Genomic DNA, 13,926 nt, shown 5'->3' with positions numbered 1-13,926 from the left:
GAGGCAGTAAAATGTGATTATTTTCCATATCTTCCTTCTGCATATGGTTTTATTTTCCTCCTCCCCTCTGGAAATCCGACTAACTCGGATACCGACTACTCTGATACTCGGTTACCCCCAGAGCCATGAGCACGCAGTAGGGACGCTGAGGGATGCTGAGGGACCCTGGGGTCACAGCAAGCCCAGCCTCAGCTCCTGCTGCCTCCAGCAACCCTCAGCAGGAACAGAAACCGAAAGGCCCCGGGGCTTTACCATGCCCCTCAGAGCCCCAAGCCGAGCCCCAGGGCCAACCCCTCTCTCTCTCTCTCTCTCTCTCTCCCCGCCTCCTTCTCCCCCTCTCTCTCCCTCCTCCTCCCCCTCTCTCCCCCCCCTCTCCCCTCCCCTCCCCTCCCCTCCCTCACCTCTCTCCCCTCCCCTCCCTCACCTCTCCTCTCCCCTCCCCTCCCTCACCTCTCTCCCCCCCCTCCCCCTCTCTCTCCCCTCCCCTCTCTCCCCCTCCCGTCTCTCCCCCTCCGTCTCTCCCCCCTCCCCCCCCCCTCCCCACACCTCCACCCTTCCCTTCCCTTCCCTTCCCTTCCCTTCCCTTCCCTTCCCTTCCCTTCCCTTCCCTTCCCTCTCCCCCCCCACTTCCCCCTCCCTCCTTCCCTCCCCTCTTCCCTCTCTCTCGCTCTATCTCTCTCGATGGCGGACGCCCCCGCGCTTCCTCCCGGCGGCCGGAGGCGTCCTGCCCTCGGCCTTCGCCCCTCCTCCGGCCGCCCGCAGGTGAGGCCAGCCCCGGGGCCTGCTGCCGGCCGGGAGAAGCACCTGTGGTGCCCGCCCGCCGTACCCCCGCCAGGTACGTAAGACTGGCCCGGCCCCGCTGCCCGCCACTACCTGGGGGCACCGGGAGGGAGCGGCCCCCGTCCGGTTCCTGCCCCGCGGGGGTTTCCCTGCGGCCCCAGCGGTTGCCTGCCGGAGAAGGGAGGGAGAAAGCGGTTGGGGCTGCCCAGGGCGGAGGGAGGGAGGGAGGGAGGATAGGGTTCGCTTTCCAGCCAGCCTCTGCGGTGGTGCTGGCCTTTGGGCGAGAGGTGCCCCGTCAGAAGGTGCAGCGACCCGCTGGTCGGGCTGGGGTCCTCTGCTAGCCTTTCTTCCTAGTGTGTATATGCTAGGGAGGCAGCCCTGCTGTCCACCTGTGGAGTGTTTCGTGTGCCCCACGAGGATATGCAAGAGGTTTTTGTGCGGGGCAAGATGTCTGTTCAGAAGCTAAAGAAGCTTTTAGCTTCCACTTATGACCAACTGGGAGCATGAACATGCCCGTTCTGTGGGATGCGTCCATTTTTACAATATCCCATAATGATAGGATTCAAAGGTCATAATGATGGATGGGGTCAACAGTCACGGGCTTTATATGAGGCTGTTGGCTTACACCCATGCTTGCTCCCCAGTCACAGAACTGAGCCTTGCAGCTGTTTACACAGGGATATGACTCAGCCCAGGAAGATTTTCTATGTTCGTGCAATGTCATTTTCCTGGTTCAATGGTAGGTGGGTAAATTTGTGCTCTTACAGTCATGCACCCTGCCTTCATGGAAGGACCAAAAGCTTCTGCATGGAAGAGCTGTTGCAGAATTGGAGCTCGTGTTTGGATATAAAATCTCACAAGACACAAGGTAAGCAGGGGTAAAGATTACAGTAAACATCATGTGGTTGTCTGGACGTGACAAACTGTAGGTGTAGAGATTTAACACTGTAACTAGAAGCCATAAAATCTCATAAAGAATGTCTCTAGCTATATACTCATATGTTGTTCTTTTAGGGCTTTCTTTCCTCCTCTGTGTTACCAGCCCTTTGAAAAATGAATTCCTCTTCATTGCTACTATAATATATGTTTATTATTAATTTGATTTTTCAGCACTCTTTTTGTATATGTTGCATCTGGCTATTCTGTGAAACGTGAAGGGGGCTGAATTCATGTTGTACACGAATATTTCATTCTGACCTTTCCAGATGTCTGAGCAATGATCCTGTGACCTTGTTATTTCGCAGCAAGTTTTCCTGGTAGGAGGCAGAGCAGGGTTTAGTTGAGACGGTTTTAACCTCAGGTGGGCCGTGGTAGCCCAGGAGAGTGTTCTGGAACTGGTCCCATGGGTGAGTTGCCACCAGCATTCCTGCAATTCCTTCCTACCTGCCTCCCTTGGAAATGCACCCTGGTAGAAGTTGTCCACCAAGAGGCTGAAAACCTCCAACAGTGGCAAAAGAGTTTAAGCCCTTCTTCACGTGCTTGCACTGCAACTAAACAGCTTGTCTCAATCTGAGAGAGAAGCCCATTTCCAAGCAGATACCTTTCCCCTTCCCTCAAATGTGACCGGGTGCGCAGCCAGGAGTCCCCTGTCCTACATGTTGTAATGATGGCCTTGCTGGGATGTTGGCATTTTTTTCTTTTTAACACAGATGAGCTTTTTGCCTGTTACTTTTGCCTGTCCCTGCGCTTGAATGATCACTAAACTGCTTTTTGTCAGGTCTTTCCCCCTTTGCAAGTCCAGTCTAGGTGGCTGGGTACAGGAGTGAAGGCTCCTTCTGGAGCAGCAGCCAGGGCCTTTGAAGGTAAGGGCCTCACTACTTCTGAGAAGGAGTGACCTCTGCTTTTGTGAGGTGTTCTAGGATCTGTGTGTGATTTTACTGCAGGCTTGTTATTGACCTTTCACACCTTGTATAAAAGAGCATGCCATTTTAGCCTCAGATTTAGCAGTTAGCTGAAGAGGGCTTTGAATGCATCTAAGAAAGGCTACAATGATTCTGTGACAAAATAACTTTATTTTAAAAGTTGTTTTTACACAAATAAGTTGCTATTTCAGTGGCTTCAGACAAAAATACGCAGTCATACTAAGTGGAACTAACTTTATTATGTGAAATGACGGTGACTTCCTTGTGTTGGTTTCTTCATTATTAGAGCAGGAATTCAAAAAGTAAATAACCATGGTGAGATGTAAACTGTATTTTTAAAGGTCTTCTGGTTTGAATAGATGCTTAATAGTAGTACAGCTGGGGAAATGCATAAACAGTATTTTTGTACTTATTAAATTTTAAGCTTTTCTGTAAGAATATGGATAGAGCCATGAAATCATTCTTTAACTCAGCTGGATGAGTATTCTGTATGTTTATGTGGGTATCAGTCTTAAATTAATGTTTTTGTTTTTTTTAAGGGAAATTGTTCAGAGTCAAAACTGACCTTGGTGTAAAGTGTTTGTGTGTAGAATAGCTGTAAGTGTTTATGCTGTGCTGACTGGATTGGTTTAAGTTTGAAATTCAGCTATAATTGGACAGTCATTATTTAATAGCCATTGTTATTGAAATTAGAAATCCAATTTTGTTTAAAATTGATTTTTGATTAAAATTATCAATGCTTCATATTTTTGTGGCATTTAACAGACCATTATAACTCTAAGATATGGATTGTCGCCCTCCAGACCATACAAGTGATTATCCAAAATGTTGCTATGGCTACAGATGTAGCTCTGAGAGGTAGAAATGAGGGAGTTTGGGTGGCCTGCTGCTCACTGTGTTCAAAGTTGGGGTTTCAGATTTGTTGCCAGCCTCTGCACTTTTCAAGAAGGACAAGAAAGAAGACCCTAGCAATTACAGGCCTGTCAGTCTCACGTCAGTGCCTGGTAAAATTATGGAGAAGATGATCCTTGAAGTTATTGAAGTGTACCTGGGGGACAATGCAGTCATTGGTCCCAGACAACATGGGTTCATGAGGGGTAGGTCCTGCCTAACAAATTTGATTTCCTTTTACGATAAGATCACCCATCTAGTCGACCAAGGGAAAGCAGCTGATGTGATCTTTTTGGACTTCAGCAAAGCTTTTGACACGGTTTCCCATAGGATCCTACTGGACAAAATGTCCAGCATACAGCTAAACAAAAACATCATGCGGTGGGTGAGCAATTGGCTGACGGGTAGGGCTCAAAGGGTTGTGGTAAATGGGGCCACATCTGGCTGGCAGATGGTCACCAGTGGGGTCCCCCAAGGCTCCATGTTAGGGCCAGTCCTCTTCAATGTTTTTATAAATGATTTGGATGTAGGACTAGAAGGTGTTTTGAGCAAATCTGCTGATGATGCTAAACTTGGAGTAGTTGTGGACTCTGTTGAGGGTGGAAAGGCCTTGCAGAGAGATCTGGACAGATTGGAGAGCTGGGCAATCACCAACCGCATGAAGGTTAACAAGAGCAAGTGCCAGGTCGTGCACCTGGGACGGGGCAAGCCTGGCTATACATACAGACTGGGCGACGAGACGCTGGAGAGCAGCCCCGCAGAGAGGGATCTGGGGGTTGTGGTTGACAGCAAGTTGAATATGAGCCAGCAGTGTGCCCTGGCAGCCAGGAGGGCCAACCGCATCCTGGGATGCATCAAGCATGGCATCACTAGTCAGTCGAGGGAAGGGATTGTCCCGCTCTACTCTGCGCTGGTGCGGCCTCACCTTGAGTACTGTGTGCAGTTCTGGGCATCACAGTACAAAAGGGCGTTAAACTGTCGGAGAGTGTCCAGAGGAGGGCGACGAAGATGGTGAAGGGCCTAGAGGGGAAGACGCATGAGGAGTGGCTGAGGTCACTGGGCCTGTTCAGCCTGGAGAAGAGGCGGCTGAGGGGAGACCTCATTGTGGTCTACAGCTTCCTCACGAGAGGGAGTAGAGGGGCAGGTGCCAATCTATTCTCCTTAGTCACCAGTGATAGGACCCACAGGAATGGTGTCAAGCTGAGGCAGGGGAGGTTTAGGCTAGTCATGAGGAAGAGGTTCTTCACTGAGAGTGTTGTCACACACTGGAGCAGGCTCCCCAGGGAAGTAGTCATGGCACCAAGCCTGTTGGAGTTTAAGAAGTGTATGGACTGTGCACTTAGTCACATGGTCTAAAATTTTGGGTAGACCTGTGTGGTGCCAGGAGTTGGACTCAATGATCCTTATGGGTCCCTTCCAACTCAGAATATTCTATGATTCTATGAAATGATACAGGTGTTATCATGGGAACCACATCTGACTGGCCTGTGAGTCAGGCAAGTTGCACAGGTTGAGCACCCTTTGCTTTCAAAGGAAAGAAGAAATGACTTGTATTTGACAGCTTTTCTGCACATTGCCTGACTTCATTGGTCCAGCTGAACTACAAAAAAGAAGCAGATATTTGCATGTCCAGGAGTGAAAGTTGCAGATAGGATTTATCTATAAAAAAAAAACAAAAAACAAAACAAAACAAAAAAAACTTTTCATGAAGAAACAGGCTGTGTGGACAGTATCAAAATTTTAATGGAAAAATAAATACAGCAAAAAATAATTTGGAAAATGTAAACACTATTTTTTTAAAGAAAAAAAAAGAAAAAATAGTGCTATCACTCATATTCTAAGGAGAAGTCTGAGTCAGCAATATCTAACCAAAAGGCAGTGAAAGATGGCAATTAGCCTGGGCTGCAGGCACACTGCTGGCTCATGCCGAGCTTTTGGTCCACCAGAACCCTCAAGTCCTTCTCCGCAGGGCTGCTCTCAATGAGTTCTTCTCCCCGTCTGTCCTCATGTCTGGGATTGCCCTGACCCAGGTGCAGCACCTTGCACTTGGCCTTGCTGAACCTCCTTAGGCTTACATGGGCCCACTTCTCAAGCATGCCCAGGTCCCTTTGGATGGCATCCCTTCCTTCTCTTGTATTGACTGCACCACTCAGCTTGGTGTCACCTGCAAACTTGCTGAGAGTGCACCTGATCCCACTGTCTATGTCATGGATAAAGGTATTTGTTACTGGTCCCAAGACAGACCCCTGAGGGACACCACTCATCACCGGCCTCCGCATGGATGTAGAGCCACTGTCCACCACTCTCTGGGTGTGACCTTATAGCCAATTCCTTGTCCACTGAATGGCCCACCTTTCACATCCATCTCTCTGCAACCTGGAGATCAGGATGTCATGTGAGCTCATGTGAAAGGCCTTACAGATCTGTCAGTCAAGGGAAGTAAGCTAGGATCAGCTCTCCTGAGGGAACCGCTCTGTTCATTTTTCTTATATGTTGTCTCTTGGCAAACTTTTAGGTAGTCTTAAAATCATCTAAGAGAAAAGTTTTCTTTGAAAACTTACAAAGTATCCCATTGGAAATTGTTGGCAGAGGCAAAAATAGCTTCTGGATCTTTGATATTAGCTCTGAGATCATCCATTTTCCTCTTCCATGTGTGCAAGCTTTGCTTGTATGAGTATGTTAATGAGAAGACAATCGCCTTTTTGTCAGAAATGAACGATGGTTCTTCAGTGCCCCTGGATCTTGTTCTCCTATGCAGAAGCTGGAGCAGGAATTACATGGAAAGAAAAAATTCTCTTCTGAGCCTGTAATTAAAAATGTCTTTACACATGCATAGGGACCTCAGATGACATTTTTGAGGCAAACTCATCTGTGGTGTTTCTGAAGGCTTGAATAGTACGCTTAGGAAGAGTATTGATGTTGTAACACACTCTGTGATTTTGTATCCGTATATAGACTTTGAATTTAAATAAACAAAAACCATGGTAATTCTGTTGTAGGACATCTTATTGACAGCAGTGTCTATCATCATCAAGGCTGAATCTCAAGGTTGACTGTACAGCCTTCTGTGTGTTGATGTGATGGAATAACTGATAGCAATTGTAGGTTGCTATTTCTGCGTCCAAGCAGTGTAAGAGGATGTAACAGCCAATGTGCTGATAGGAGGAAAAAAAAGAAAAGTGAGATGGAACAATCTTGGGTTTCATTTCAAGCTACATTAATGGGCACAGATTTTCTGCCTATTATCCCCAGTTGGGACTCATTCGACTTCTCTTCTATCTCATCTCTTCTCTCTTATTTGTTCAAATCCCATTTCTTTCACTTATCCTTCTCAGTAATCCTTCCTGAATATCAATCTTATTCACATGCTTCTTTTGAGGTTGGAAAATTTCAGTCCACAAAGTTGTGAAGAACTGAAAACAGGGTCTCAGACTTGAAAGTTTGAGGTAACCTTAATGATAGCAACTAGGCTATGATACCAATCCTGTCTGTAATAAAGAAAATCAACAGCAATGTAACTTCATTGCCATTCAGTGATGTCTGCCTAAAGGGCTGTTTGAGTTTTGCATTCTGAAGATATCTTTTATACTTTATGTTAATATATTCTAGGAATATTTCTTTTAACTGTAAATTCTTAGCCCGACATTTTATATATGCTGTGCAGTGCATATATTTCACTAGGCTTTTCAGACTTTGAAATTGAGCTTGCTGGAGACTTTGGGCTTCCTTCTCTACATGGCTGCTGCAACCGTCAAGGAAAGTACTGCCTTTGTCATGATGTTCCAGGGCTGTGCTTGTAAGGTGAATATTAGAGCTGCAAGAAGATCATTCACCAGGAATTCCTTGTAGGGGATAGTTGGTTTCTGTTTTCACCACAGCTTTCAAAAACACGATGATCCTGAAGGTCTTTTCCAATTGAAATGATTCTGTCATTCTCAGGTATTTATGTGCCCATGTGGTAGCCCTTGGAGGGGTTCGCTGGCCACTGATGGGCTCTCACAGATGGGCATGTGGAACTTGGGCTAGGTGTAAAAAGGGATGTACAGGAAAATGGTACAAGGTCATTTACAGAAAAGTGGTCTTTTTTTCCTCTCTCTTTTTCTCCAGTGAATAATCTCAGTAAATATCCAAATCTTGTTGGTGTTCTTTTGATAATAAATAACCTACACTATTTCTGTTTTGTCTGATGTTGCTGTCTTAAATCTCTGCTGCTTTATACAACACATTCTGAACATAAGGCTATTGAGTCAATTTTTACTTATAAGAAGGCATCGAATAATTAGGGAAGAATGCATAACCAATAATAGAAATTGGAAAGATTGAGATGTTTCCCATCACGTAGTTTCCACATCCATCTTTTGTCTTATCATTCTGTATTTTAATTTGCCATGCAAGGCAGAGAAAAGCACAAAAATGATTATTTTGTTTACTATATACATGGCCTTTAATATGTTCACTCATACTATGCATTAAAATGAATAAAAACAATGAAAAAAGTTTAATGGTCTTTTTTCTCAGAATTTCAGTCTTCTCTTCTGGTAAATGTTGCTAACAAAAGTCAGTAGTGTCATTGGAAGTTCCACTTTTGGAAGCTGTCCCAATCTCTAGAAGATACCTGCTTGAGTCTGGGGCTGAAATTCAAAGATTTGGCATGTTACTTATAAAGCTGGCTTTAAACAAAGCCTTTACGACATAGGCTGATTTCTGTAGCTTCAGAGAATACCAAAGCTCACAGCAACTCTCATCTATATCTAGCTTTAGTATGCAGTAATCTGGACACCATGGTAGCTTCAGCTCTAAATCTCAGTTCAATATAACTATGAACATTTGCATGGATATGGTGCTTATTTACAACTATTGGATGAAATATGAACAAAAGGTGATTTATTTATTTATTTTCTGAAAAATACCATTGGTTTACTGGATTTTACCCTGTATTTTAGAAGATGAGAATTGAAAGCTTCAGCCTGCTTGTTGAGTCTTAGCTGAGAGTATGTTCATGATGGGATGCTACAGGGTCCTCTGCTGAAGCTGAGCACTGTGGGGGAAGAAAGACGACTCACAAAAGAAGGTGGATAATTCTTGCATTCCTCAGAAGAAAGTTTTAATATAAGAACTGATCTGCTTGGGAGGAAAATGCCTGAGTGAGATCCTATCCCAGCTCAGCTGAGGTCAGTGTGAGTTATGGTGCTGATTTCCCCAGAGACAGAATTTCACGCTGTGTATGCAAGAATGCCATTAAACAGGTAGGCAAGCTTTTATGTTAAACTTGGAACTCAGAAACAGGCAGTGCCCAAAGGCTTTGTGTTGTCTTACCTGCTCTGGTGTGTCCACTGGGTGATGTTGTTCTGGCAACGTTTTTATGACCCTGCCTAATGGCAAAGAAATTCTTCTGAGACAGCATTCAGGTAGCAGAATGAGTTGCAGTTGTGTTTGCTGCTTTATTTTTCTCAGCATCTGGACCTATGATACCTACTGTTTTGCTTGACCGAAAGATTAAGCAGACTTGACAAACTCACAGTTGTAAACTTATCTTTGCAGTCAGAGCCCTACAAGTCAGGATAAAATATATGTTGTTAAGAGCTACAAAGGAAAATTCTGAAGGAAAAAGGAAATTGTGTTTGATTCAACAGCTGTCTTAGCAAATGGACTTTGGATGTAGTGTAGTACTGCTGGTGTTACAAAAGCGCAAGCGATATAGGTCTTTTTTATGAGTGTCTTAAGTTTTGTTTTGAGTATGTTGACCTTGTTGATTGTTTACTGTTACTAGCTGACATCCTGCCTATAAATATTTAATGTTGTACTGCAGTTAACATAGAAGGAAGAGCTGCACTGATAGGAACTGAAAGCTAGTCATTTTTAAGCAATTTATTATAGTTAGCTTCACATATTCCATTTGCTTCTTGTTCCCTCTGACAACCTGGTAACTGTTCTCATCCCTTATTTTCTTGTCTCTTAAAAAAGCCTTCTCTTCCTTTTGTGAAAGACCCATGCAAAGGAACCAGTAAACTACTGAAGAGACAGTGAAGGTATCTCAGTACAGAATGGTACCCACCAACTACGTACCATTAAAAGTATCAACTAAAAGAAAGAAATTGTAAACTGGGGAAAAGTCTTATTCTTAATTTCTTGTAGTTTTCTTTGCTTTTAGTTGTACCAACAACAGATAAAAGGTTTTGGATAGAAATTAATTTTAAGTATAAAATGCCTTTGAAAGATTAAAATATTTGAAAGATTAAAATAGCTTCTCGTTCCAGCCTTAAATCTAGTAGGGTCCAATTATTATAAGCGGGATTATAATAAATTCACCTTTTGGTTTCTTTTTTATTTCTCTCTCTTCTTTCTTTGCCAGCAGACAGGAAACATGAATGAATTGGCTCTGGAGTCAAACAATTCATATTTGTTATTGGGGTAACTTATTTGAAACTTCTTTTTTTGTGGATTTTGAAGTCAGGCGATAAGAAAAAAATACAACGTTTAAGAAGCCTCATGAAACCCTACAGAAGGCTGACTAAATTTATGAAGAGAGAGGAATTGTTAGAAGTCATATACCAAGGACTGGATGAAAAATCGGTATTACTTTACTCCTGAAGTACACTTCTCAACAGAAGCTCACGAAGAGCTCTGCTGTGATACCATGACTGACAATAAATGGCATGCTTTGCCACAAGGAATACCATTTATTTTCACTGAGTGTCTGCCAGGTGGGCACTGAGTGGGGTACAAGTGGGGGTTTTGATTCCAGCAGCTCCGGCTGGGGGGAGTGAAACCCAATTTCATTGTGATCCTGGTACCTGCAAAAGTACTTTGAAAGAAAATCTATCACAATGCAAGCTAAAAGTGGCAAGATGTGATCAGGCAAAGAGTAGCAGAGCTGCCTCCTGACTAATCAGGCCACTAAGACTTCTTTGAGGCATTGATTCAAGAAAACCTTGAACACATCATTCATTGCAGCTGGGCTTCTGTGCATATATGCTTTTGCTTTATGGCTGTCCCAAATGCTTTCCTCAATCTGGGCCTAATGGGGTTGTATATCTATTTTACATTGAGGTACAGCAAATGACTTACAGGTGTTTGTTCTTAATAGCTAAATTAAAATGAAGAAAAGAATAAAATCCATGTTTGGATTGCACTGTCAAATGCTTTGTTGTACTGATGGGATTCTCAAAGTTTATGCCAGTGTGTCACTGTAACTGAAAACTTACCTGGTAAGCAGTGCGGAGGGTGTTTCATGGTTTTTGTTTGTTGTTGTGGTGGTTTTTTTCGGTCTGGTTTGGTTTTGGTGCTGCATAGTTTTAATTGACCATCTGAGAAGAATGGAAGGATTTTTCATGCTGACCCTGAATTCTTTTCAGGGTTTGGCATCTGAGCTACTTCTGAAAAAGAGAGAAAAAAAAAAAAAAGAAAAAAAAAATGATGCTGGCTTAAGAAGCAGCTGGAATAGGTATAACTACAGCAAAGACAACAACAGCATATATGTTAACCACTCTAAGTAATTGCATTTTTCTTGCCAGCCATTTTGGTAAATCAGGTGTGTTACGTAGCATTTCAGGAGAGGTAAGCAAGGTCTCTACATCCTTGGGAAGAGTATAAATGTTGTTTAAGAAAAACTCAAGGTTTATTTAAATGGTTAAATTATAAATTATGGCAGTTAGAGGAGAAGAGCTTTACCTGACAACCTTATACATTTCCAATCATTGCATTTATGAGTGGTTTGTATGTTCCTTTCCTAGGCTATGTCTTTGCTGTCTTCCACAGCTGACTTAGGGTAGCTTTGTCCCATTGCTCCTTTCCCAAACTCTGCAATTCATTGTTTATATGCTGCTTATTAAACATTTTTTTAAACATATCAAAGGGAATGTTGTTGGAAGGTGCATAAAATGATAAGCTGTCGGGTGCACAAGCTTCTCTTGGAGGTCACCAGAAGGGCTTGAATGCCTGAAAAGTTACCAGTTGTTCTTTTAAACAGCTGCATTAGTTGGTCTAATAAAAAAATAATCAATAAAAGCAAACCAAACAAACAAGCAAAAACCTCATCTTTCCCTCTGTTACTTGCTTAATCTCAGACCTTCATGTCACTACTGTTGTAGTCATACTGTAGAGTGTAGCAGCACCAATGACTATTTCAACATGGAATAAATATAAGATTTCTCTAAGGTTTCCATTTTTGTGATGTGCTGCTAAGAAGAATAATAAGCAGTGTGGTCTTGTTAGAAGTTAGCATAGGTTTAGAGAAGTGTGCATACAAGTGATGTATCTTTAGGTTTGTCTAGCAGTTAGCATATGTATGTTTGCAAGTTCAGAAAGATACGGGTACCGTTGTTGTTAAGTGTCTCTGAAGAGCCTTCTAGTAGTGTTTCATGGAGATTAGTGGGCTGAGCGCATCATTCCTGCAGTATGTTTCCATTGTTAGACTTATTAGGTGGGAAATAGGATTTGTTATCTTCCAGATACTAGAACATTCGATTCTTTCCTAGGATGATAATTTGCGAATGTTCTGTGGTTGTAGGTAAAGAGAGAAAGGTAACACACCAGGTGCAATGATGTCAAGTAGTTTAATGTGGTATTGGGGAATTGACAAGTTTTCCTGGACTTCCGTTAAAGTGTTGAAAAGGCCTGATAGCAGAATCCACTTAATAATTGTAAGCCATATTTTCAGCCATTGTGCTAGTGCTTCTTTTTTTTTCCCTACAGTCTCTTACCTGAAAACTGCTCTGTAACGTGCATGGATATAGACAAAGACCTTTGAATAAGGTAATGAGGTCTTCAGGGTAGAAGCCTTCGTAATGGGGCAGGGGTTTCACAGCCACTATTGCCAAATATATGTGCAAGCAGAACACCCAGTGATAAAAATTTGATCCATCTCATGCAGTGATGCACAATCCCATTTCCATCAAGTTAGTCAAAAGTACATAGGGGCAGCAAAAATGCATAAATCCTTGTTTGTTAGCTTTTCAAGGACAGGAGATACTTGATAACACATAAATCTTTCCGATAAAAAATTAACCTGCCAAAATTTTTTGAACAAATTTGAATTCAGAGTTCATTTATGCTGGGCCATTTTTCTTTCCTGTGACCTCAATTTTTCTGATCCTGTGCAGGGAAGTTAAAAGCCACACATACTGTATCATTGAACCATGGCATGAGATGCTTCTCACAGAGATTTTAACTAGTCTTTTGAAGGTCTGTATGCTATACCAGGCAAGAGAATTACTTCTCTGTAAGATATGGGCATAGCGAATAAGAAGGAAAATGAACAGGAAGCATTTTAGCCACATTTCAAACTTTAAATCTAATTTTTTTTCCAGCCTTTATAATTTGGTGTGGAAAGATTCCCCTCCCCCTCCTTTCCTTTTCTATTTCTTTGTCTTCCTCTAGTTTCCTATACTATGTGGTCTTTGCTGACAAAAATACTATTTTATTATTTTATTTTGCAGTTTTCCACATATAAGGATTCTTTGCGCTCTTCTGCAAACATTACCCATCACAAACTAATAGCTTTGCTCACAAAAGTCAGCAAAATAATAAAGTGTTTGTGACTTTGCAGTGAGTTTTAGTTTTGGTAGCAAGATAAGCCAAAATGTCTTTACGATTCTAACATCAAAAAACAGTCAAAACTCTGGAAATGTTAGATCCTTTCTCAATTTGTGTTCAGTTGTAACTACAAAACATTTATGGATTATCTAGCATGGGATGCAATTTAAAAAATAAGGTTCGGGGGATGGGATGTGCTGATATGAGTAGAGAGGAAGTTTGAGGTGGACTAAAAATGAAGATTATAGAAGGAAGTTCGTTTCAGGGTTAGATTTGAAGTGGCTGTTATTACTGCTTGATTATAATGAGATTATCGAACATGTGAACTGTTTCGGGCCCTACTAAGTCCCTTGGCATATGCAGATCAATGACTCTGAGTTCTCATTTGAAACATTTGCTGGACTGCTTGGGCAGCTTGCGTTGACATTATGCATTGAGCTCTTATAGTAAAACACTACCAGGCTTTGCAATACTAAATTTCTTGTTTTGCACAGTAAGTTATGATAACTCACAAATTTGCTGGGACAAAAATACTTAGTACTTGTGAATTAAGGGAAAAATAATTATTTTAGGCAAACAGACAACCAGGTCTTTAGTGCACTGATTAAGGACAAATCCAGTGCAAATGGAGAAACAGTGGGACGACAGGTGTGGTTATCATCATTTTGCTTAGTTTTGAGTTAAGATTTGTAACTAAATATGGGCTATACATTGCCCATATAAAATGGATTTTGGAACGGAACTCTTCTTCTTTGCTATAATGCACTGTTTCATTTTGGTGCAGCTAGGCTACAGGAAGGGTGGTGCTAAGCTGGGTGAGCTATAACTATGTCTTGACAAGAACTAGAAACAATGGCCT

General features: G+C 42.5%; 1 protein-coding gene across 14 annotated transcripts in view; it reads left to right on the top strand.

Annotated features, from left to right (window-relative positions):
- Positions 1–617: 617 nt before the first annotated feature.
- The window catches only part of ARHGAP8 (Rho GTPase activating protein 8), a 90,680-nt gene continuing 77,371 nt past the window's right edge, over positions 618–13,926 (top strand). For 4 of the 14 annotated variants that reach the window (XM_040565116.1, XM_040565042.1, XM_040565127.1 and 1 more), the window contains exons 1-3: positions 1,572–1,648; positions 2,025–2,126; positions 2,517–2,582. In XM_040565116.1, the coding sequence (XP_040421050.1) occupies positions 2,123–2,126; positions 2,517–2,582 (70 nt within the window). In that variant the 5' untranslated portion in view covers positions 1,572–1,648; positions 2,025–2,122. Of the gene's footprint in view, positions 836–1,571; positions 1,649–2,024; positions 2,127–2,516; positions 2,583–13,926 lie in introns of those variants that run through there. The other 10 variants (XM_040565033.1, XM_040565094.1, XM_040565015.1 and 7 more) reach the window with 6 other exon arrangements.

Source organism: Cygnus olor, chromosome 1, assembly GCF_009769625.2.
Source record: "Cygnus olor isolate bCygOlo1 chromosome 1, bCygOlo1.pri.v2, whole genome shotgun sequence".
In the NCBI taxonomy this organism is placed as follows: domain Eukaryota; kingdom Metazoa; phylum Chordata; class Aves; order Anseriformes; family Anatidae; genus Cygnus; species Cygnus olor.
The sequence above is the reverse complement of the archived record's forward strand: the minus strand, read 5'-3'. Positions and strand labels throughout refer to the sequence as shown.